Source organism: Plecotus auritus (assembly GCF_963455305.1).
Source record: "Plecotus auritus genome assembly, chromosome: 2".
Lineage (NCBI taxonomy): Eukaryota > Metazoa > Chordata > Mammalia > Chiroptera > Vespertilionidae > Plecotus > Plecotus auritus.
This window is the reverse complement of record NC_137771.1, coordinates 113,109,254-113,133,272: the sequence shown is the minus strand read 5'-3', so window position 1 is coordinate 113,133,272 and position 24,019 is coordinate 113,109,254. Positions and strand designations below refer to the sequence as shown.

Genomic DNA, 24,019 nt, shown 5'->3' with positions numbered 1-24,019 from the left:
AAGACAGTCTCTTCAATAAATGGTGGGGCCCCTACAATTTACCATTTGGAAACAGCCTAAGTGCCCATCAGCAGATGAGTGGATTAAAAAACTGTGGTACAGCTACACAGTGGAATACTATGCTGCTGTAAAAAAGAAGGAACTTTTACCATTTGCAGCAACATGGATGGCCCTGGAGAGCATTATGCTAAGCGAAATAAGCCATTCAGAGAAAGATAAATATCACATGATCTCACTAATTTGTGGAATATAATGAAACGTAAACTAATGAACAAAAGCAGATCCAGAGACAGAGAACCATCGATCAGATGATCAAACCTCAGAGGGAAGGTAAGGGAGGCTGGGCGTAAGGGGGTGAGATCAACCAAAGGACTTGTATGCATGCATATAAGCCTAACTGGATACAGACACCAGGGGTGTGAGGGCATGAGTTGGGGGTGGGGGGGTCAATGGCGTGATAAGACACATATGTAATACCTTAATCAATAAAGAAAAATAAATAAATAAATGCCATTGGGAAATTGGACAGATGCAAAAATAAAACTAGACCACCAACATTCACCATACACAAAAGTAAACTCAGAATGGATAAAGGACTTAAACGTAAGACAGGAAACCATTAAAATATTAGAGGACGCTATAGGCAGCAAAATAGCAGACATTTGTCATAGCTATATCTTTACCGATATAGCTCCTAGAGCAATGGAAACTAAGGAGAAAATAAACAAATGGGATTACATCAAAATAAAAAGCTTCTACACAGCAAAGAAACCATCACCAAAACAACAAGAAAACCCACTTCATGGGAGAACATATTTGCCAATGTTATATCCAGTAAGTGTTTAATCTCCAAAATTTACAGAGAACTCATATAACTTAACAAAAGGAAGATAAACAATCCAATCAAATAATGGGCAAAGGACCTACATAGACACTTTTCAAAAGGGGACATATAGAAGGCCAAGAGACATATGAAAACACTAGAGGCCCAGTGCAGGAATTCGTGAATGGGTAGGCCCACTGGGGGAGGGGCTGTGGGTGTTTGGCGGGCAGGCTCTGCCCAGAATCAGGGTTGGGGGAGGCAATTGTGTGTGGGGCTGGCCATGGGAGGGTCTGTGGGCAGTTGGCCAGCCCCGCTCCTGATGGTGGTGGAGAGAGCCGATCGGGGGCAGGATCTGTCGTGGGGAGGGACCGTGGGTGGTTGGCCGGCCGGCCCTGCCTTCTGGTAGAACTCCCAGTTGAACTCGTCGTCTAACTCCTAGTTGAGGGAATAATTTGTATATTAGCCTTTTATTATATAGGTTGCTTAAAGTCACTATCATTCGAGAGAAGCAAATCAAAACAACAGTAAGGTACCATCTCACACCTGTCAGAATGGCTATCATCAACAAAGCAACAAAGGACAAGTGCTGGAGAGGATTTGGAGAAAAAGGAACCCTCTTGCAGTGCTGGTGAGAATGTAGACTCGTGCAGCCACTGTGGAAACCATGGCGTTTTCTCAGAAAATTAAAAATGTAACTTTCTTTTGACCCAGTAATCCCACTTCTAGGAATATATCCCAAGAAAACAGAAACAGAAAGCATATATGGACCTCTATGTTAATAGAAGCACAATTTACAATAGCTAAGATTTGGAAACACCATAAGTGCCCATCAGCAGATGAGTGAATTAAAAAACTGTGGTACATCTACACAATGGAATACTATGCTGCAGTAAAAAAGAAGGAACTTTTACCATTTGCAACAGCATGGATGGAACTGGAGAGCACTATGCTAAGCGAAATAAGGCAGTTAGAGAAATATATAAATATCACATGTTCTCACTCATTTGTGGAATATAATGAACAACATTAACTGATGAGCAAAAACAGAACCAGTCATAGAAGCATTGAACGGACTGTCCAACCTATGAGGGAAGTTGGGGGGGGGAAGGGGGTAAGAGATTAATCAAAGGACTTGTATGCATGCATACGAACATAACCAATAGACACAGACAGTTAGGGAGTGAGAGCATGTGCTGGGGGGTGGGGTTGTCCAGGGAGAGGTCAATGGGGGAAAGGCATCTTAGGTAATAATTTAAACAATAAAAAATTTTTTTTAAAAAAGAAGGTAGACTGCTGCCACTGGAAATCTAGGTACAGATGTTAATATAGAACAGCTGATAAAGAGGCTGAACTTTGCTGGAAAAGAGATCTAGTATTAACAAGAAGTTTAATGCAGGATAAATGAGAATGATGTTGTAAGTTTGTTAGGATAGAGAAGAAATACTAGTATAGTAGTATGCACTGCTAGGAGGCATATGGGAGTAACAGAAAAATCAGGGAAAAATAATGCTGAAATACAATGAGGGGCAGCTTTAGAGTTCAGGCTGGGGAGAGCAAGGAATGTTTCTTATGGGTGATGCACCATGTTAGGAACTTTATATATGGTGTGCTCTTGATTCATTAAATGAACTATTCAAGTTAGATACTACTTTGTTTATCAGTAAGGAAAATTTGCCCTAGGGCAGTGGTCGGCAAACTGTGGCTCACGAGCCACATGCGGCTCGTGAGCCACGGTTTGCCGCTCTGTTGACTAATGAGTTTGCTGACCACTGGGATAGGGGCTTAATCACAAGGAACAACAACAGCCTGTAATTATTGGAATCGAGAGTCTAGGTCAGTGGTCGGCAAACTCATTAGTCAACAGAGTGGCAAACCACGGCTCGCGAGCCGCATGTGGCTCGCAAGCCGCAATTTGCCGACCACTGCCCTAGGATAAGGAGCTATAACATCAAATCTTGAACCCCAGTCCTATTCAACTGACTGGAGATTTGATCCTCCTGTCTTCCCATTATAAATGCAATGGTTCTCAGAGTTCATTAGCATCCTCTGGGAAATAGAAATAATGATTTTCAGATGCCACCCGAGACCTGCCGAATCAGGAACTCTGGGAGCAGGATGTGGAAATCTGCTTTAACAAGCCCTCCATGTGATTCAGATGCAAGGTCTAGTTTGATACACTGATTTAGTGGAATGAAAGGAGAAAATCAAGCACAACTGAGCCTACTATAGTGGGCACTGTATTACTACTGTGGTATCGGAGAAGCCCAAGAGGGCTGTGGAATGAAAGTATAATACTAGTAAATCTCCAGGCCAGAGGAGGCCACTTTTTGTTGTTGTTGTTGGTAATCCATACCAGAGGATATATTTTCCATTGATTTTTAGAGAGTGGAAGGATAGCAGGGAGGGACTGAGGGAAAATGGGAGGGAGGGAGGGAAGGAAGTGGGAAGGGAGGGAGAGAAACATTGAAACATTGAGGTGAGAGAGACACATCGATAGGTTGTCTCCCACATATGCCCAAACAAGGGATGGAAACTGCAACCCAGGTACATACTCTTGACTGGGAACTGAACTTGAAATCCTTCCATCCACAGGCTATCATACTAACCACCAAGCACACCAGCCAGGACAGAAGCCCACTTTAAAAAAAAAAAATGTTTTCATTGGTTTTAGAGAGAGGGGAAGGAAGAGGGAGAGATAGAAACATTGATGAGAGAGAAACACCATTGGCTGCCTCCTCCATGCCCCCTACTAGGGATGGAGCTCACAACCCGAGCATGTGCCCTGATTGAGAATCGAGCCAGTGACCTCTTGGTTCATGGGTCAATGCTCAACCACTGAACCACACCGGCCTGGCAGGAGGCCAGATTTTAGGGCCAAAACTAAAATATTTACTAGACTAGCCTCAGTATTAATCCAGATTCACATCAGTTTGTTTTCTTGGTTAACCTTTTTCCTCCAACCTTCATGAAGTGATAACTAGAGAGGTAAGGCTGGGAGCCCATGGACTTTGCCAGCCAGATTTATATTTGGTTCAATGTTAAGTAAAATTGAAACTAATACTATTTATTTTCTAAATTTATTTTACCCTTTTCTTTTGTATTTATTTTTTATTTCATTCCACCTTAATTTCAAAAATCTGCAAGTATATCATTATTTTGGGAATTTCAATCTTCAGATGAAACAAAGATACAAGGTTTATGTTTGGGGGAGGGGAACATATACTTCTTGCTCCCTCACAGCCAGGCACATTGTGTCACCTTGCACTTTTTTTAAAATATATTTTTTTTTTATTGTTTAAAGTATTACATGTAGTAGTACATATATCTCCTTTTTTTTTCCCATTGACCTTCCCGCAGCCTCCTCTAACCCCTGTCACATGCCCAAATCCCACCCCTCCAGTGTCTTGTGTCCATTGGTGTGCTTATATGCATGCATACAATTCCTTTGGTTGATCTTTTTCCCGCCCTCCCCAACACTCCCCTGCTTTCCCACTGTAATTTGACAGTCTGTTCGGTGCTTTACTGCTTCTATATCTATCTTTTCGTTTATCAGGTTATAATGTTCTTTATTTTCCATAAATGGGTGAGATCATGTAGTATATTTCTTTCATTGCCTGGCTTATTTCACTTAACATAATGCTATCCAGGTCCATCCATGCTGCTGCAAATGGTAAGAATTCCTTCTTTTTTATAGCAGCATAGTATTCCATTGTGTAGATGTACCATAGTTTTCTAATCCACTCATCTGCTGATGGGCATTTGGGCTGTTTCCAAATCTTAGCTATGGTGAATTGTGCTGCTATGAACATAGGGGTGCATATATCCTTTCTGATTCGTATTTCTAGTTTCTTGGGATATATTCCTAGAAGTGGGATTACTGGGTTAAATGGGAGTTCCATTTTTAGTTTTTTCAGGAAACTCCATACTGTTCTCCACAGTGGCTGCACCAGTCTGCATTCCCACCAGCAGTGCACGAGGGTTCCTTTTTCTCCACATCTTCGCCAGCACTTGTCCTTTGTTGATGATTGCCATTCTGACAGGTGTGAGATGATACCGCGTTGTCATTTTGATTTGCATCTCTCGGATAAATAGTGACTTTGAGCATATTTTCATATGTCTCTTGGCCTTCCTTCTGTCTTCTTTTGAAAAGATTCTATTTATGTCCATTGCCCATTTTTTTATTGCATCATTCATCTTCCTTTTATTAAGTTGTATAAGTTCCCGGTAGATGTTGAAGATTAAACCTTTATCAGTGATAACATTTGCAAATATGTTCTCCCATACACTGGTCTTTCTTATTGTTTTGTTGATGGTTTCTTTTGCTGTACAAAAGCTTTTTATTTTGATGTAGTCCCATTTGTTTATTTTCTCTTTAGTTTCCATTGCCTTAGGAGCGGTATCATTGAAGAAATTGCTTCAGCATATGTCTGAGATTTCTCTGCCTGTGGATTCCTCTAGTATTTTTATGGTTTCCTGTCTTATGTTTAAGTCCTTTATCCATTTTTAGTTTATTTTTGTGTATGGTATAAGTTGGTGATCTAGTTTCATTTTTTTGCATGTATCTGTCCAATTTTCCCAATACCATTTATTGAAGAGACTGTCTTGAATCCATTGTATGTTAATGCCTCCTTTTCAAATATTAATTGAGCATAGTGGTTTGGGTCGATATCTGGATTCTCTATTCTATTCCATTGGTCTATATGTCTGTTCTGGTGCCAGTACCAGGCTGTTTTGAGAACAGTGGCTTTGTAATACAGCTTGAAATCTGGTATTGAGATCCCACCTACTTTGTTCTTCTTTCTCAGGATTGCTGTGGCTATTTGGGGTATTTTTTTATTCCAGATGAATTTTTGGAGAGTTCTTTCTAGGTCTGTGAAATATGGTGTTGGTATTTTAATGGGGAGTGCATTGAATCTATAGATTGCTTTGGGTAGTATGGACATTTTAATGATGTTGATTCTACCAATTCATGAACATGGTATGTTTTTCCATCTGTTTACGTCTTCCTCTATCTCTTTTTTCAGTGTCCTGTAGTTTTTCATGTATAGGTACTTTACCTCCTTAGTTAAATTTATTCCTAGGAATCTTAATTTTTTTTGGTGCAATGGTAAATGGGATTGCTTTTTTAGTCTCTCTTTCTGTAAGTTCACTATTGGTGTATAGAAATGCCATAGATTTCTTGGTGTTAATTTTGTATCCTGCCGAATTCATTTATTAAGTCTATTTGTTTTTTGATGGAGTCTTTCGGGTTTTTTCTATATCATGTCATCTGCAAATAAGGACAGCTTTACTTCTTCTTTTCCAATTTGGATGCCTTTTATTTCTTCTTCTTGTCTAATTCCAATGGCTAATACTTCCAGTACTATTTCAAACAGGAGTGGAGAGAGTGGGCATCCCTGTTTGTTCCTGTTCTTAGGGGAAATGGTTTTGGTTTTTGCACATTGAGTATGATGTTAGCTGTGGGTTTATCATATATGGCTTTTATTATATTGAGGTATGATCCTTCTATTCCCACCTTGTTGAGAGTTTTTATCAAGAAAGGGTGTTGGATTTTGTCAAATGCTTTTTCTGCATCAATTGATATGACTATGTGATTTTTATCTCTCAATTTGTTTATGTGATGTATCGCGTTAATTGATTTGCAGATATTGTACCATCCTTGCATTCTGGGATAAACCCTACTTGGTCATGGTGTATGATCTTTCTGATGTACTGCTGGATCCAATTTGCTAGAATTTTGTTGAGGATTTTGGCATCTATGTTCATGAGGGATATTGGCTTGTAATTCTCTTTCATTGTGTTATCTTTATCTGGTTTTGGTATTAGGGTGATGCTGGCTTCATAGAAGGAGCTTGGAAGTGCTCCTTCCTCTTGAATTTTTTGTAATAGTCTGAGGAGGATAGGTTTTAGTTCTTTGAATGTTTGCTCAAACTCCCGTGTGAAGCCGTCTGGCCCTGGGCTTTTGTTTGCTGGAAGCTTTTTGATGACTGCTTCAATTTCTTCCATAGTAATTGGCCTATTGAGTTGTTTAGATTCTTCCTCATTGAGTTTTGGAAGGTTATATTTTTCTAGGAATATGTGCATTTCCTCCAGGCTGTCCGGTTTGTTGGAATAGAGTTGTTCATAGTATTTTTTAACAATCCTTTTTATTTTGGTGGGGTCTGTTGTTATGTCACCTCTTTCATTTCTGATTTTGTTTATTTGGGTGCTCTCTCTTTGCTTCTTGGTGAACCTGGCTAGAGGTTCATCAATCTTTTATCCTTTCAAAGTACCAGCTCTTAGTTATGTCGATCTTTTGTATTTTTTTTATTTTTATTTTTTTGGTCTTAATGTTGTTTATCTCCGCTCTGATCTTTATTATTTCCTTCCTTCTGCTTACACTGGGCTTTTCTTGTTGCTCTCATTTTCTTTGAGTTATAGGGCTAGGTAATTTATTTCCATTGTTTCTTGTTTTTTGCAGTAGGCTTGTAGAGCTATGAACTTCCCTCTCCAGACTGCTTTCGCTGTGTCCCATAGATTTTGGATTGTTGTGTTTTCATTGTCGTTTGTTGCCATGATGTTTTTTATTTTTTATTTGACCTCTCTGGTAACCCAGTCATTGTTTAATAGCATGCTATTTAGTCTCCATGTGTTTGATTTTTTTTGGATTGTTTTTACTGTAGTTAATTTCCAGTTTTATGCCATTGTGATCTGAGAAGATGCTTGATATGATTTTTCTCTTCTTGAATTTGAAGAGACTTTGCCTATGACCCAATATATGGTCTATCTTTGAAAATGACCCATGTGCACTTGAGAAGAATGTATATTCTGTGCCTTTGGGGTGAAATGTTCTGAAGATGTCAATTAATTCCATCTGGTCTAGTGAGTCATTTAGGATTGATGTTTCTTTGCTGATTTTTTGTTTAGTGGATATGTCCAATTGTGGTAGTGGGGTATTAAAGTCTCCTACCATGATTGTATTGCTGACAATCACTCCCTTGATATCCTACAGGATTTTTTTTTATGTATTTGGGTGCTCCTGTATTGGGTGCATGTGTGTTTACCAGAGTTATTTCTTCTTGTTGGATTGCTCCCTTTAGTATTATGAAGTGGCCTTCCTTATCTCTTGTTATGTCCTTCACTTTGAGATCTAATTTGTCAGATATAAGTATTGCTACACCAGCTTTTCTTTCATTTTCATTCGCCTGAAAAACCTTTTTCCATCCCTTCATCCTCAGACTGCATGTGTCTTTTTTTCTGAGGTGGGTTTCTTGTAGTCAGCAGGTATATGGGTCGTGTTTTCTTATCCAGTCCGTTACCCTATGTCTTTTGATTGGGGCATTTAATCCATTTACATTTAAAGTTATTATTGATAGGTACTTATTTGTCACCATTTTTATTCTTTACCCCTGTGTTCCTTCCTCGCTTCCTATTTCTTTTTTTTATTTTTACAGCAGACCCTTTAGTATTTCTTACATTGCTGGTTTGGTGGTAAAAAATTTCCTTAGTCCTTTTTTGTCTTTGAAGCTCCTGATTTTACCTTCAATTTTGATTGATAGCTTTGCTGGGTACAGTATTCTTGGATTCAGACCCTTCCTTTGCATGACTTTGCATATTTCATCCCATTCCCTTCTGGCCTGATGAGTTTCTGTTGAGAAATCAGTTGCTAGTCTGATGTGGGTTCCTTTGTAGGTAATTTTCTGTCTCTCTCTGGCCACTTTTAAGATTCTTACTTTGTCGTTGGTGTTGGCCAATTTAATTATAATGTACCTTGGTGTCGGTCTTTTGGGGTTCATTTTGCTTGGGACTGTGTGAGCTTCTGTGTGAGCTTGGATTTGTGTGAGTTTTTTCTTCCCTATGTCAGGGAAGTTTTCTGTCATTATTTCTTCAAACAGGTTTTCTATTCCTTGCTCAGTTTCCTCTTTTTCTGGAACCCCTATTATGCGGATGTTGTTTTGTTTCGTGTTGTCCCAAAGTTCCCTTAGGCTCTCCTCCTGCTTTTTAATATTTTTTTCTAGAAGCTTCTCTACTTGAGTATTTTTTCCTACCTTGTCTTCTAGGTCACTGATGTGGTCCTCTGCGTCTTCTAGTCTACTCGTGATGTTGTCTATTGAGTTTTTTACAGCAGCGATGTCATTTTTGATTTTTTCTTGGTTCTTCTTCATTTCTTCTTGGTTCTTACATATTGTTGAATTTGTCCTCCATTTTTTCCATCCACCTTATGACCATTTCTCTGAGTTCTTTCTCTGACAGGTTGCTTGCCTCATTTCGTTTACTTCCTTTTCTGGTGATGCCTGCTTTTCTTTCATAAGCAGGCTGTTTCTTTGTCTCCCCATGGTCTCTCTTCTCCGGGTGTCTGGTTATGTAGTTCTCTCTTTCCTGTGTTGACTTAAAGGCACAAAATACAACACAACCACGTACAATGCACAAGGCACTGAACAAAAAAATGTATTCACGATATTAATAACCCCAAATAAAGGTGACCACCAAAGAAAGGCAAATTAGAGGATATGAGAGAAAGAAGAAGAGAAAAAAAAAGAAAGGAGTGCAAAAATGATATTGAGAAAAGTAAATAAAAAAGTAAGAGAGAAAAGAAAGAGAATAAGAAAAAAAGAGGGGAACAAACTCTATATATGGGGAGAAAACTCCAATAGAACATCCACTAATCCCAACAAATACCAGCAACAAGTACCTGGAGATGAATACAAACTACAAACAACTACTAAGATCAAGTGAGGCAAGGGAAAACAGAAGCAAAAAACAAAACAAAACAAAAAGAATAAGCAAAACAATCTCACAAACAAGCATAAAAATCAATATAATCAACAATCAAGCAAACAACAACAAAAGGACAGAGAGAAAAAATTTTTTTTTGGATAGTGAAGACAGGAAGAGACTTGGACTTGGAGCAGGGGATTGGAAATTAGATATATAAGTAGGGTGAAATTTTAACAGGGGTTAAAAGAAGGAATAGGGAAAATCTAAAGCATGAAAAGGGTAAGAGAAACAGAACAACAAAAGGGGAAAAGTTAGGAAGAGTGTGATGGCATAAAGGTAAAGTTGAGATAGAGTAAAATGATGCTAAAGGAAAGATGAAAATAGAATGTAGAACACTAATCCCAAAGTAAAATAAAGAGAAAATAAAATAACACTTTTTTTAAAACAAAGGTAAAATAGTAGTAGAAATAATACTGATTGAAAATAAAAATGTAATAATTAAAAAGGTAAAATCAAGTGAGGAAAAAAGAAAAATAATTAGTTTCTTAAGTAAAAGTTATAAAAAATAAAAAAACAAAAATAAAAATGTGCAGTAGTGAAAGTCACTTTCTCTATTGATCTGTTTGGCACGCCTGTTTCCTAGTCAGGACAGTATTGCAGTTCCCTCTGTTCCACTGCTCCTCAAAGTTGTAAACCTGTCTTGATTTTTAAGCAGGCAGTGTGTCTTAATTTCTTGTATTCCTTTATTTGTGTTTACACAAGAGTCAATTTGTGATTCAACCCCTGGGTGGCAGTGTTTCTGGATTGACCTCCAGTTCTATAGTTCCTCTCTAGCCTGTGCTTAAATCCTGCTTTCCCTGTGGCATTCATTACTGGTTTGTGGGAGTGGGTTGCCCCAGAGCTGGTTCTGTGATGGTTATTCCCATGCTCTGATCCCCAGGTTTCAGAAAAACAACTTTCCCCTGCAGTCTCTTAGGGTGTCCCCAATTGGGTGATCCTATGTATTGGACTTAGTAATCAGAAGCAAGGATTTAAAGAGGAAAAAAAAAAGGAAAAAAAAGAGCCAGTGTAAGTGTGCGAACTCTGGGGCTGCGTGCAAGTCTGTGCATTCTTTTTTCCCCCGGGTTCTAAGCAGCCAGCACACTTTAAAAATTTTTAGGCTGTCCTTTTGCGTCAGATCAAAATGGGTTGCTTTTTAGAGTTCCCTTCTGTTAGCAGTTCTGAGGACCCCCTTCCACATTCATGGATCGCGCCAGCCCCAACAGCCATGGATTTTTCTAGGCGCAGACTTCCCCTGGTGCTCCAGCTCCCACAGTGCGCGTGTTTCTCTCTCCTACTGGGACCAGAGACCTCACCTTATTCCAGGCGAAATCTGACCTTTCCGTGGTGAAGTGTAGAGCTCCTCTGAATCTGCGTGTTTGCACCAATTGGGGACCAGTGTTCTGGGGTTTGCAGCTGTTCGGTGGTTTCCATAGTTGGAGATTCCACAAGTTTGTCAGGTGTCTGATAACATCCACTTTCCCCTTCAAATTGGCAGGGTCTCCGCATCTGAGCCGGTCGCTCCGGGAGGGAACCCAGCAGCAGTGGGGGCTGCCCGGTCAGGGGAGCCCCGTCCAGCATTCCCCTACAGTCTCCTGGAGTATAGCTGTCCCTGAACTCACCAACAAACACTCCCCGTGCGACCATACACTCTCCCTTAGTTTTCTCACTCGCACACTATCTTGCAGCCTGCCTTCCCGTCGGCAGCCATCTTCCTTTCCTCACCTTGCACTTTTAATTCAGGAGGGATCTGCTTATTGAGAACAGCTCCAAGTTTAGTTCTGATTAATTGTGCTTAAGCAATTTCTTACATAGATGAATTACTATTAAGCTTTTGAGGGTAATGTATAAAGAAGGGAATGTTTGATTGATGCCCCCACCCCTTGTGTTTCCCTCATAAACCCATTCTGGTTCAGTAGGAAAATTGTCTATGGCCCCATCAGGAGTCACTGAGCTTCAAGGGCTTTTAATGTTTCTCATACTGATTTTTTGTCCTATTGAAAAGTGTTATGGAAACTCTCTTCATTTTTAAAAAAATCTGAACAAATAGAAATAAAATATGAGAAATACTTTCTGTGACACCCCACCTCCCACCCCTCTCCCAGATTAGAGTCTACTTTGGAATGATAAAATTGGGAATGGTATTTTTATGGGGTGGAAAACATTAAAGAATTATGATCTGACTTCGGTATCATGTTGTTTGTTTTCTAGTCTCATGATTTAGTGAAATGTTTAAAAAGTGGTTACTGTGTAATACTATGCAAGTTACTGATGACTTACAGTTTTTATGGTACTATCATTTGAAATTTTGCTCAGGAATGAAATGTTGACTTTATTTTTTAGGTCCTTGGTCAAGGAGAAGAATGGAGAGGTGGTGATGGAATTAATAGCATTGGTGGAGGCCAAAAAGTGAGATTAATGAAAGAAGTTATGGAACATTATGCCAGTCATGAGGATCTGATTGTTTTGTTTACTGAATGGTAAGAAAAATAACCTATGATTTTTAAGTCTACATTAAATTATTTTTAAAAAGAGTTGAAATTCATATGTGTAGATTACATATTAAATCATTTTATTCACAAGGAATCATTGTTTTAAGAAGTAGGTTTTACTCATAATAATAAAACCACAGTCTGACATAGTTATGTAATATGATCAAATCTGATGAGTTACCGTAAATACCAATGAGAAAACATGGCATGAGCTAACACTTTTGTGAAACTTGTGTTTTAGTCTTGATTTAGACAAAGAGTAAAGATCATGCTGAGCTTTTCTATTGAGGAGAGTAACTCAAGGGATTCTGGTCAACCAGGAGGAAATAGATCATGTAATGTTGTAACTGAGAAATAAAAAAACCTGTGTTTATTGAAAGAGAAAAGCCTTTCCAATGTGTAAATATCTTTTTATATGTGGCTCTACTTTGCTTCTATTTAATTTTAAGTCTCTACTGTCTTTCTTTACCTTCCTACATGTTTTTAATAATATCATCTGGTTATGAGGCACTAGTGTTTGCCACCTTTTTCCACTTTCTCTACCTTTGTAAAATTTTTATGTTTTGGTCATTGATTGCTCATTTGAAACCCCCATGCACTTTCTCCTCTAACTTAGGAAAGTTTCTTAATATCTCTACTACAATTTGAACATCTAAAACCACAAATTATTGCAGATGAATGTAAGTCTAATGCTTTTTATGCAAATATGTAAATAGCAAAGGCATACATTTTGAGAGGAAAATATATTCAGTGAACTCCTAATGCCATCAACACTTAAAAGTTTTGAAAAGATCTATATACTTGCATCTCTAAAATTTTCCTAATATCTGGTACACACAAAAAAATAAGTCCTGCTTACAGTTACCTATTCTTGCAATATGAGATGTAGTATAGCTGATGTTAGCTTGTGTATTGGGAATATTTCTAATATTTCTATTATTAAATACTAGAGGCCCGGTGCATGAAATTCGTGCATGGCAGGGCGTGTGTGTCCCTCAGCCCAGCCTGCACCCTCTCCAATTTGGGACCCCTCAAGGAATATATGACTGCCCGTTTAGGCCTGATCCTGGTGAGATCGGGCCTAAATGGGAAGTCGGACATCCCTCTCATAATCCAGGACTCCTGGCTCCCAACTGCTCACCTGCCTGCCTGCCTGATTGACCCTAACCGCTTCTGCCTGCCAGCCTGATCACCCCCTAACCACTCCCCTGCCAGCCTGATTGATGCCTAACCGCTCTCCTGCTGGCTATGATTGCCTTTAACTGCCCTCCCCTGCAGGGCTGGGTCCCCCCAACTGCCCTGCCCTGCAGGCCTGGTCCCCCCCAACTGCCCTCCCCTGCTGGCCTGATCACCCTCAACTGCCCTCTCCTACTGGCCTGGTCCCCCCCAACTGCCCTGCCCTGCAGGCCTGGTCCCCCCCAACTGCCCTCCCCTGCTGGCCTGATTGCCCCCAACTGCCCTCTCCTACTGGCCTGGTTCCCCCCAACTGCCCTCCCCTGCAGGTCTGGTTTCCCCCCAACTTCCCTCCCCTGCAGGCCTGGTTCCCCACAACTGTCCTCCCTTTCAGACCTGGTCCCTCCCAAATGCCCTCCGTTGCAGGCCTGGTCCCTCCCAACTGTCCTCCTCTGCTGGCCTGATCGCCCACAACTGCCCTCCCCTGCTGGCCATCTGTGGTGGCCATCTTGTGTCCATATGGGGGCAGCCATCTTTGATCACATGGCGGCAGCCATCTTGTGTGTTGGAGTGATGGTCAATTTGCATATTACCTCTTTATTGGATAGGATATTTTTATCCTTGGCAAAAGAGTAGGAAGCTTATAATGTGCTTAGATTATATATTAAGTGTGTTTTTGTTTAAAATTACTGTGGATTTCAAACAACCATTTTGGTAAGCTTGAATTTGCCACATGTAGATTTCGATTTTGAACTTGAGGTAGAGTCTTCTTGTAAAAGTTACCTATCACATATTAGTGATGGTTTTAGAAAGAACTTTTGCTCTGTCTTTTCCCACCTATTCCATACCCTGTCCTATCACCCTTATCCAAGATTTAGACTTGAAAGAAAGTGGTTTAATAAGGAGCCAATTTGTTTCTAATGAGGGAAGGGACACAGAGATACATGAAGACTCCTTGAGGTTACATTTGTTTATTTAGATGACTAGAGCCCTGGTGCACAAAAATTTGTGCACTCAGGGAGGTCCCTCAGCCCAGCCTGCACCCTCTTGCAGTCCGGGACCCCTCAGGGGATATGCACCTGCCAGCTTAGGCCTGCTCCCCGGGGGATTGGGCCTAAGCTGGCAGTCAGACATCCCTCTGGCAGCCCAAGAGCCCTCAGGGGATGTCTGACTGCGGCTCCCCAGGGAGAGCTGGCCTAAGCCACAGTCAGACATTCTTAGTGCTGCCGAGGAGGTAGGAGAGGCTCCCACCACCACCGCTGCACTTGCATTCATCAGCCTGGCTTATGGCTGAGTGGAGCGCTCCCTGTGGGAGCGCACTGACCACCAGGGGGCAGCTCCTGTGCTGAGTGTCTGCCCCCTGGTGGTCAGTGCACATCATAGTGACTGGTTATTCGCCCATTAGGGTCAATTTGCATATTACCCTTTTATTATATAGGATACTTTAAGACCCTATTTGATAAAAAAGACTGCAACAAAATTTTAATGGAAGGTCACTCTGTACCAGGCATTATTAATGCTTAAACTATATTAGTGAACCAAACAGACAATATTTCTGACACCTTTCTCTGTGAGAATAGTCAGCTAACTGAAAACATGCAGCCTCGCCGAAGCCAAGACATTGTCGAAGAAGAATCATTAACATTTTCTTAATCACCCACCTCTGTCCTGGAAAAATCTAGCAATGATGACCAAATAATCAAGGAAAAGATGTGCCACTTTAGAGTTTTTTTTCTCTATTTTTTAAAAAAATAACTCCCTTTTTATAAAGTATGTACAAAATCATAAATACAATTGAAAATTATTATGAATGAATGAGAAATGAATTAGGTTGTTTGTAAATTATTTGAAATAAGATACCCATTCTATTTAATATAATTGCTAATCTAATTAAGCTTACATCTGGTTAAGGTTAGAATTCAGAATACATTAATTTTAATAAATCAAACAAATTCCTATTTCTTACATGATTTTTTTTTTGGACCATTCAACTGTGATAGTTTTATGAAACCATGGGCAACTACTATATGAAAAAAATACAAAGATTTATGTACCTAATGGTCTAGATAGGCATCTTTAAACAACTAGAGGCCCAGTGCACGAATTTGTGCACCAGTAGGGTCCCTCAGCCTGCCCGTGGGATCGGGCCAAGACTGGCTTTCCAACATCCCTTGATGGGTTCTGGATTGTGAGAGGGTGCAGGCTAGGCTGAGCAACCCCACCGGTGCATGATCTGTGCCAGGGAGGGATGCGGGAGGTTGGCCAACTGGGGAGGGACCACAGGAGGGCTCCAGGGCATGTCTTGCCCATCTCACTCAGCCCCGATTGGCCAGACCCCAGAAGCAAGCTAACCTGCTGGTTGGAGCAACTGCACCCTGGTGGTCAGTGCACGTCAAAGAGACTGGTCGACCAGTCGACTGTCTGCCCCCCTACTGGTCAGTGCATGTCATAGCAAGTGGTTGAGTAGCTTTAGCATATCATTAGCATATTACACTTTGATTGGTTGAATGGATGACTGGACACTTAGCATATTAGGCTTTTATTATAAAGGACTAGGGGCCCAGTGCACAAATTAATGCACCCTGAAAGGAACTATGGGCCGCTAGGCTGTGGTGGATATAGGGGCGGGTCTCGGCCCATCCTCCATGCCCCCGCCCGTCCCCTCCTGCCACAGCCCCTGGTCATCTGTCTGTCACCAGCCCTGCTTCCGCTGATGCTGCTCCCACATGCTGACAGCACCTACCCCACTCACACCCGCTGATGGTGCCAGCAGCAGGTACAAGCGGGGCCGGCACCGTCAGTGGGTGCGAGTGGCAGCTGGTGCCCCGATCACCCCTCAGGAGCAGGGGTAGGTGGAGAAGCCATCAGAGGTGATTGGGGCCAGCAGCTGCCACTTGCACCCACTGACAGTGCCAGCCCTGCTCGTACCTGCTGAGGGCACCGAGCGATCGGGACCAGTGCCAAGTGTCGGCAGTGGGTGCAAATGGCAGCTCTGGCACTGGCATTGAGTGCTAGTGGGGCCAGCACTGGCAGCAGGTGTGAGCGCTGAGCAGGACTGCAGCGTGCAGGAGCAAAGAATTTTCTGTAACCACCAGAGGCTCCCCCCGATGACAGCAACCAGTGACCCACCTTGGTCTGGTGACCCTACTCATCTGCTCCACCTGCCATGGCCGATGCCTGCCACGTTCCATGCTCTGCCGCCTGCTGCCAACGCCTGCCATGTTCCACGCGTGCCCCCAGTGGTCATCACACATCATAGAGATGGGTTATTTGGTTGTTCGGTTGTTCCACTGTTTGGTCTATTTGCATATTACCCTTTTATTATATAGGATAAGAAACCATCAGCAATACAATAAGAATACCCATTGCATGGGAGAACATATTTACCAATGTTATATCTGATAAGGATTTAATCTCCAAAATGTATAGGGAACTCATACTATTTAACAAAAGGAGGACAAACAATCCAATAAAAAAATGGGCAAAGGACCTAAATAGATACTTTTTGAAAGAGGACATACAGAAGGCCAAGAGACAAATGAAAACGTGCTTAAAATCACTAATCATCAAAATGACAATGAGATACCAAATCACTGTCAGAATGACTATCATCAACAGATCAACAGACAAGTGCTGGCGAGGATGCGGACAAAAAGCAACCCTCTTGCACTGCTAATAGGAATGCAGACTGGTACAACCACTATGAAAAACAGTATGGAGTTTCCTCAAAAAATTAAAAATGGAACTCCCTTTTGAAACAATAACTTTTTGAAGTATAATTTATATACATGACACACACTAATTTTAAGTGTTAAACTTATTAATTGTGGTAAATTTATAGAGTTGTGCAATTATCAAAAATACTCAATTTTAGGACATTTCCAAACTCCAGATGGATTTCTTGAAACTCATTTAGATAGGCTTTTGTGAATTAATTTGAGCTCAATTTTATTTGTTAAAACTAATATTTGTTTAAACTGCTTTAAACAAGGTACCTGGGCATTTTGAGTTGTATAATAAAGTACTTTGCATTACTTTTAGAATTCTCTTCCAAAGCATATATTTCTTTTCTGCTAGTCACATTGGTGACTGAATGACCTAATTATTATATAGTGACAAGGTTTTTAAATTTCATTTTTATTATTATTTTTAAATATATTTTTATTGATTTCAGAGAGGCAGGGAGAGAGAGAGAGAGAAACATCAATGATGAGAGAGAATCATTGATTGGCTGGCTCCTGTACACCCCACACTGGGGATCAAGCCCAAAACCTGGGCATGTGCCATGACCGGGAATCGAACCATGACTTCCATGTTCATAGGTCGATGCTCAACCACTGAGCTATGCAGGCTTGGCTTATTTATTTTTAATATGACTTTATTGATTTTAGAGAAAGGAAGGGAGAGGTATAGAGAGGAACACTGATGAGAGAGATACATGGATTGCTGCCTCCTGCATGCCCCCTACCTGTGATTGAGTCAGCAACCCAGGCATGTGCCCTGACCAGAAATCTAACTGGCGACCCCTTGGTTCATGGGTGGGTGCTCAACCACTGAGCCACACCAGCCAGGCATAACCAGGTTTTTTTTTAAAGAATTATAGGTAGCCTAGTATGTAAAAAGAAGTATTTGAGTATTTGTGAATAAATTTGACACATACTAAATATTCCTGCAAACTTATTCTGTGACTAGGGGCCCAGTGCACAAATTCATGCACCTTGAAAGGAACTGTGGGCCACGAGGCTGCAGCGGGCACAGGGGCGGGTCTCAGCCCATCCTCCATGCCCCTGCCTGGACCCTCCCACCGTGGCCCCTGGTCCCCTGTCAGCCAGCAGCCCAGCACCCGCCACCACCGGCACCAGCCCCACTTACACCTGCTGACGGTGTGGAGTGATTGAGGCTGGCACCAGCAGTGGGTATGAGCAGCTGCTGTCCCAATCGCCTCTCAGGAGTAGGGGGAGGTGGAGAAGCCCTCAGGTGCTATCAGGGCCAGCAGCCGTAATGTAAACATCTGTGTTTTCCGATGGTCTTAGGCTAACCTGCTAGCGGTTCTCAACCTGTGGGTCATGACCCACAGGTTGAGAACCACTGCTGTAGAGCCTAAGACCATCGGAAAACACAGATATTTACATTACAATTCATTAACAGTAGCAAAATTACAGTTATGAAGTAGCAACGAAAATAATTTTATGGTTGGGGGTCACCACAACATGAGGAACTGTATTAAAGGGTCGCGGCATTAAAAAGGTTGAGAACCACTGAATTAGAGGAAATATTTTAATATTGCTATTTGCCCTTTCTCTATAATAGAAGTGTCAGAGATGAAAGAAAATTAGTAAAATGTATATGAAGATCTTCCTCTTGTCAGAGTCTGGGGTGCGCCACGGTAACCAGAGTCAAGTCCCTGCCCACCCACACGCACCTTGAAATCCTTCAAGACCCAGACTTGGCTGGCCCCACTCGCACTGGGCTAGATCCAGACCCGGCCGGCCCCACCCCTGTCAAGCCCCGCTGGGTGGGGGGGCGCAGCCTCAGGTCCTCTGTCCCAGTACCAGGGTGGGGTGTGCGGCCTGAGGTCCCCCGACCCAGGCCGGGGCAGGGGGCATGTCTTGAGGTCCCCCGTCAAGCTCCGCCAGGCAGGGGACACAGTCTGAGGTCCCCGTCAAGCCCTGCTGGGCGGGGGATGTGGCCTGAGGTCCCCCAGCCTGGCACTGGGGCAGGAGGGGTGGGCCTGAGGTCCCCTGTCAAGCTCCGCCAGGTGGGGGGCACAGCCTCAGGGTCCCCTGCCCAGGCCCAGTGCCATGCAGCCTCAGGTCCCTGCTGATTGCTCATTAAGACTTGTTAAGGGAACTCGGCCTCTGCTTTGGGCACAGCAGGCTTGTTATAGTGTGACGGTCAATTTGCATATTTCCTCTTTATTAGATAGGATGAATTTAGACTGAGCAGACATTTATATATTTTTGGCAGCACTATTACACCATTAATCGGAATGCAAATATGCTCCATTTTGAAAGACTCCCAATTTATGAAATATTTGAAAGACCTTTCAGTGGTGGTTGTTTGCCTCACCAAAAAGAGTATTTTTTTTTTTTTAATGAAACATCTACTCAAGCATTTTGGTGTATGAAACTCCCAGTTCATTTAATTATTTGTTTAAAAATGATTAAATTAACCTTGTAATTTATAGGCTATTGCTAACTAATGATAGCAATAAAAAAGACTACTAGAATGTCACTTAAACTAGAATGGTAGTCATTGTTACAATACAAAAGTTAATGTAGAATTAAAATGAATATAAAATAAAGCCATTATTATGGTCGTTTTATGAGTGGCTCTGGTTTGGGAGATTGATCCAGGCTGAAAATCTTGGTCACACAAATATTTGCTGTTAGGGTGTGTACCTTATCACTTTGATTCTATATTGCTAGCTTTATTCACTTATCAAATTTAATTGTAATTTTTTGCATGTTTCAGACAGTGAAGCTGGGGGCTGTATCTGATTTACATTTTGTCAGGGTAAAAGCAAGGAATCAGTAAGTATTAGGTAACTTGCAGTAAAAGATGGAGATACTGAACTTCCAAGAGGGAGAAATAAAGTGGATGCTTTGAAACTAATTTTAAAGATTGTTCTTCATTCATTTAGAGAAATAAATGACTTACAAAAGCAGAAAAACATTAAAATTTTTTAAATCTCAAAGATTGAAATTATTTAAAAATGAATTTAGATTATAAACTGTGAAAATAATGCTCTTTCATATCAGCCAGTATTCATTTCTTTTGGCTGGTAATTAAGTCATATGTTGCTTAAAAAGTGATATCAGTGAGCACAAACTGACCCAGGCATTGAACTTATCACTAAAGAAAAAGAGATAAACACAGCTTCCACCCTCAAGGAATTCTCATATTATACCTATTCTGCAAACAAAACTGAGCAAACCTAATTTGGAAGAAAAATATAGGTTTTACCATTTATTTTTATTTTAAAATATATTTTTATTGATTTCAGAAAGGAAGGGAGGGGGAGAGAGAGATAGAAATATCAATGATGAGAGAGAATCATTGATTGGCTGCCTCCTGCATGCCCCCTATGGGGAACCAAGCCCACAATCCAGGCATGTGCCTTGACCAGGAATCAAACTGTGACCTCCTTGTTCCTAGGTCAATGCTCAAATACTGAGCCATGCCGACCAGGCAAAAAATGTAGGTTTTAAAAATTTTTCTAATGTTGTCATAATCTCTTTAGAATCACCTACTTTATTGATTATTTTGCTAATGTGAAAATATTTTTATGATTTTCTTATTGTCATAAGTATAATTTATATGTATTATTCTTCAGCTCATCAAATTTCTATCTTATTTTATTGTACAAAATAAATGTTTTATGCCTCTCATAATTCAGGTTACATTTCCAGTATGCGTACATTTTATATTATCTTACATAGTTTATACAAAAGACAAAGTAAAAATTTTCTGAAAGCAAAGCTTTTCAAGTATGATGGCTATACTTTTAACAAACTATGCCAGATTTATTTGATAGAATTCTCCATTCTGGCAATGATGATAATTAAAGTTTGCAGACGTAAAGAACTTTGTCATTAGTGATGAAGAACAGTTCATTATATTATGATGAAGGAAAGCCAAAACATATCCAAGTTGTCTGTCTCTATACTGCTTCCTCCCCCTCTTTTTGAAGGAAAGAATGAGTCATTAGCTGTTACTTAAATATATTGCACTGCCTTTTAGAAATTACATAGGAAATGCATGACTTATTTTTTCAAATAGTTCAGATGTTCTTATTAATATTTACTGAGTGTGTTAGTGGGTATGTTGGAATGAGGAAGGAGCAGATTGCATGCAAAAGAAGCATTGGATGTTGATGTATATTTAGATTGATACATGGTACTCCTGTATGACAGTAATTTGTTTATTTTATGTGTATGTATATGTGTGTGTATGTATACATACATATGTATGTGAGTATGTATATATATATGTGTGTGTGTGTGTGTGTGTGTGTGTGTGTGTGTGTGTGTATGTGTATATATGTATTCCCTCCCCCCCAAAAAAAATCCTGATTGTTTACTCTGGGAATTTAGTTTTTTGAGTAAACATTTATTAAGCATCTGTTAAGTGGAAAATATGGGGGGCTGACTTGGACAGAAACCTTCTCCTCTGCATACACTTTTCTATTCATAACTCTCTATATCTGGCATGTTCTAGCTACATAATAATAGATTCTGGGGATTAAAAAAAGGTTTATTTCTTGCCTGGATGAATACATATTGTGCACTAAATATGTGTCAGTTCTGAGTACTCACGTTGCAGATTATATTTAACTATCATTTTAAAACTAAAGGGAGATTTTCATTAATTAACCATATATTAACATTTATTTAAAAAATAAAGAGGCTGACCCAGCCACAAGTGCTGGTGACTCTGGTCCTGCAAATAGCCAGCAGCTGGAGCAGTTTTTTTGTCTTCCCAACATTGTCTCCTTAGCTGCCTGTCTGCTAGGTGTTATTCCAGCACTAGGCCACGCCCCAAAAATAATCTAGAGAAAATGACTCTCCAGCCAAACCCTATCAAAACAATTATATTCCATTTAGAAGAAAATCTTCACAGTAATATTTCATTTAAAAAATGGAACTTACTTTTCCCTGGCTGGTGTGGCTCAGTTAGTTGGAGTGTTGCGCTGTGCACTGAAAGGTTGCTGGTTCAATTTATGGCACATACCCAAGTTGTGGGTTTGATCTCCAGTCAGGATGCCTGTGGGAAGCAACCAATCAATGTTTCTTTCCCTCTCCTTTCTTTTCTCTCGAAAAAAAAAATTTAAAAAAGGACCTACTTTATACAAGTTGATTCTTTCTATTTCCTTCAAAATGTCTAGAATAATTTAATCATCCCCACTTCTGAAATTTAATTACTTACACTGTGATTTTATTGTAATTTATTCTGCAGGTTCAACTGGGTGGACATTATCAATTTTTTTGGAGGTGTGGGGGCAGTTTCATAATATTGGTTTATAGTACTAATTATCTATGGAAATAGATATGTATTTAAGGTGGAGACATGATTAAAGGCAGCATAAGTGTGTTGCTACTTGTATGCTTCACTTTCATCAACTTTAAGAGTTTAAACACTAGCCTCTACTGGTTTACAGCTTTTGGCTTAAGTGATGATGAAGAAAGTGTTGGATTGGGGAGGAACAAATAGAGAATTAGGGAACTCTTCTGTTGCTTTTTTTTCTAAATACCCAGCTTCTTGTTGAAACTTGGGATTAATTTATTCATTTACTTGTTCAACAAATATTTATTGACTATCTTCAAAATCCAAGGTTAGAGGAATACACAGATAAATAAAGATGTGGGTCTGACATATGAAAGAAAACCATGCTGTCTGGTCCTGGCACAAAAAGAAAAATAACATTCTGTGAAAGGGGAGAGGAAACGAGCTGTGGAAGTTAAGAGGAAGGAAATGATCTTTTCCATTTAGGCTGATGCAGTACAGGTTTGAAGAGGAGGTGACATTTGAAATGGACCTTGAGTTTGAAAGGTTTGGATCTGTTTGGGAAAAGACATGCTAAGCAAAGGAAACACCATGAGTAAAAGACATGGATGAGAGATCAAATAATTTAGTTTGTCTTTAGAACAGGTTATTTAATGGAAACTTATTAATGTAAGGTTGATTCGTCAGACTATTCCATAGGCCAGGATGGGAAACTGTGGTCTGGCCCACTGCCTGCTTTTGTAAATAGTTTTATCAGAACACAGCTATGCCCATTTGTTTACATATTTCCTGACTGCTTTTGGACCATAACAACAGAGTTGAGTCCTTGCAACAGAGACCATATGGTCCAATGGGAACCACTGATCTATTCTGAGACAGGCACAGAATGGTTTTCAAGAGAGGTGTCAGTCCTTGTTAGAAGTGGAAAGGGGATGGGTAACATGGAGCCCATTTTAGGGGCTTTTGAATTAATCTAGTCCAGGGTCTTCTAGTGGGAGTGGAGAGGATTTGAATGCTAAATAGATTAAGTGTATTGAATCAATGGCATTTGGCAAACAATTTGAAGAGAGAAGGCAAGGGAGAGAAAGGGAGGAAGCAAGGTTGCATGAAAGACTTTCAGTTTGGGTGACTATGGTTGATGATGCCACCAAAACAGGGAAGACAGAGGACAAATGGTTGTAAAAGTTTCAGTAACCCATTTGAGATAGAACACTGTCCAATTTGATCCAGGACTTAGTCTGACCCCACAGGCAGAACCCAAGTGTTTTTGCGTGACCCAGGAATATTTACCACAGTTAACTATATAAAGTTTTATTTTGTTCTTCATATTTAAGTGGACTGAATTCCTCCTATGAGAATTATTTTTCTGACCTTTTTGACTACTTGGGTTTTTGTAGCCAAAGTAATTTTAAATAGAAAAACTTGAAAAGTTTTAAATTGATTCAAAGAAATATTCTAAAGTACTTAAACACAGAAATAACAATGGCATTAGAATAAAATGGAAATATTTCAGCAACCTTAAATTTAAAAAGTAAAATTCTCATTTTATTATGAGAATAAAATAGTTTTGCCTTCACAGTTTGCTTTAAAATAATTGCTTTTTGTTACAATGGTAACACATGCTTATAAAATACTAAATTATAAAAGTAAAAGTTGCCACAATTCTTCCTTTTCAAGCTATTGACTTCTGTAAATACTTCATATGTATTGATTGTGTAGATCTTGTGTCCTTCATTAGGCTTACAGAGACAGAAGACATTAGTTTTCCACATGTGCATTCATAACTTTG

General features: G+C 40.2%; 1 protein-coding gene across 5 annotated transcripts in view; it reads left to right on the top strand.

The window, feature by feature from the left end:
* PLOD2 (procollagen-lysine,2-oxoglutarate 5-dioxygenase 2) overlaps window positions 1-24,019 on the top strand; it is a 294,498-nt gene that overhangs the window by 122,649 nt on the left and 147,830 nt on the right. For all 5 annotated transcript variants that reach the window (XM_080654017.1, XM_080654018.1, XM_080654020.1 and 2 more), the window contains exon 3: window positions 11,903-12,039. In XM_080654017.1, the coding sequence (XP_080510143.1) occupies window positions 11,903-12,039 (137 nt within the window). The remainder of the gene's footprint in view (window positions 1-11,902; window positions 12,040-24,019) is intronic.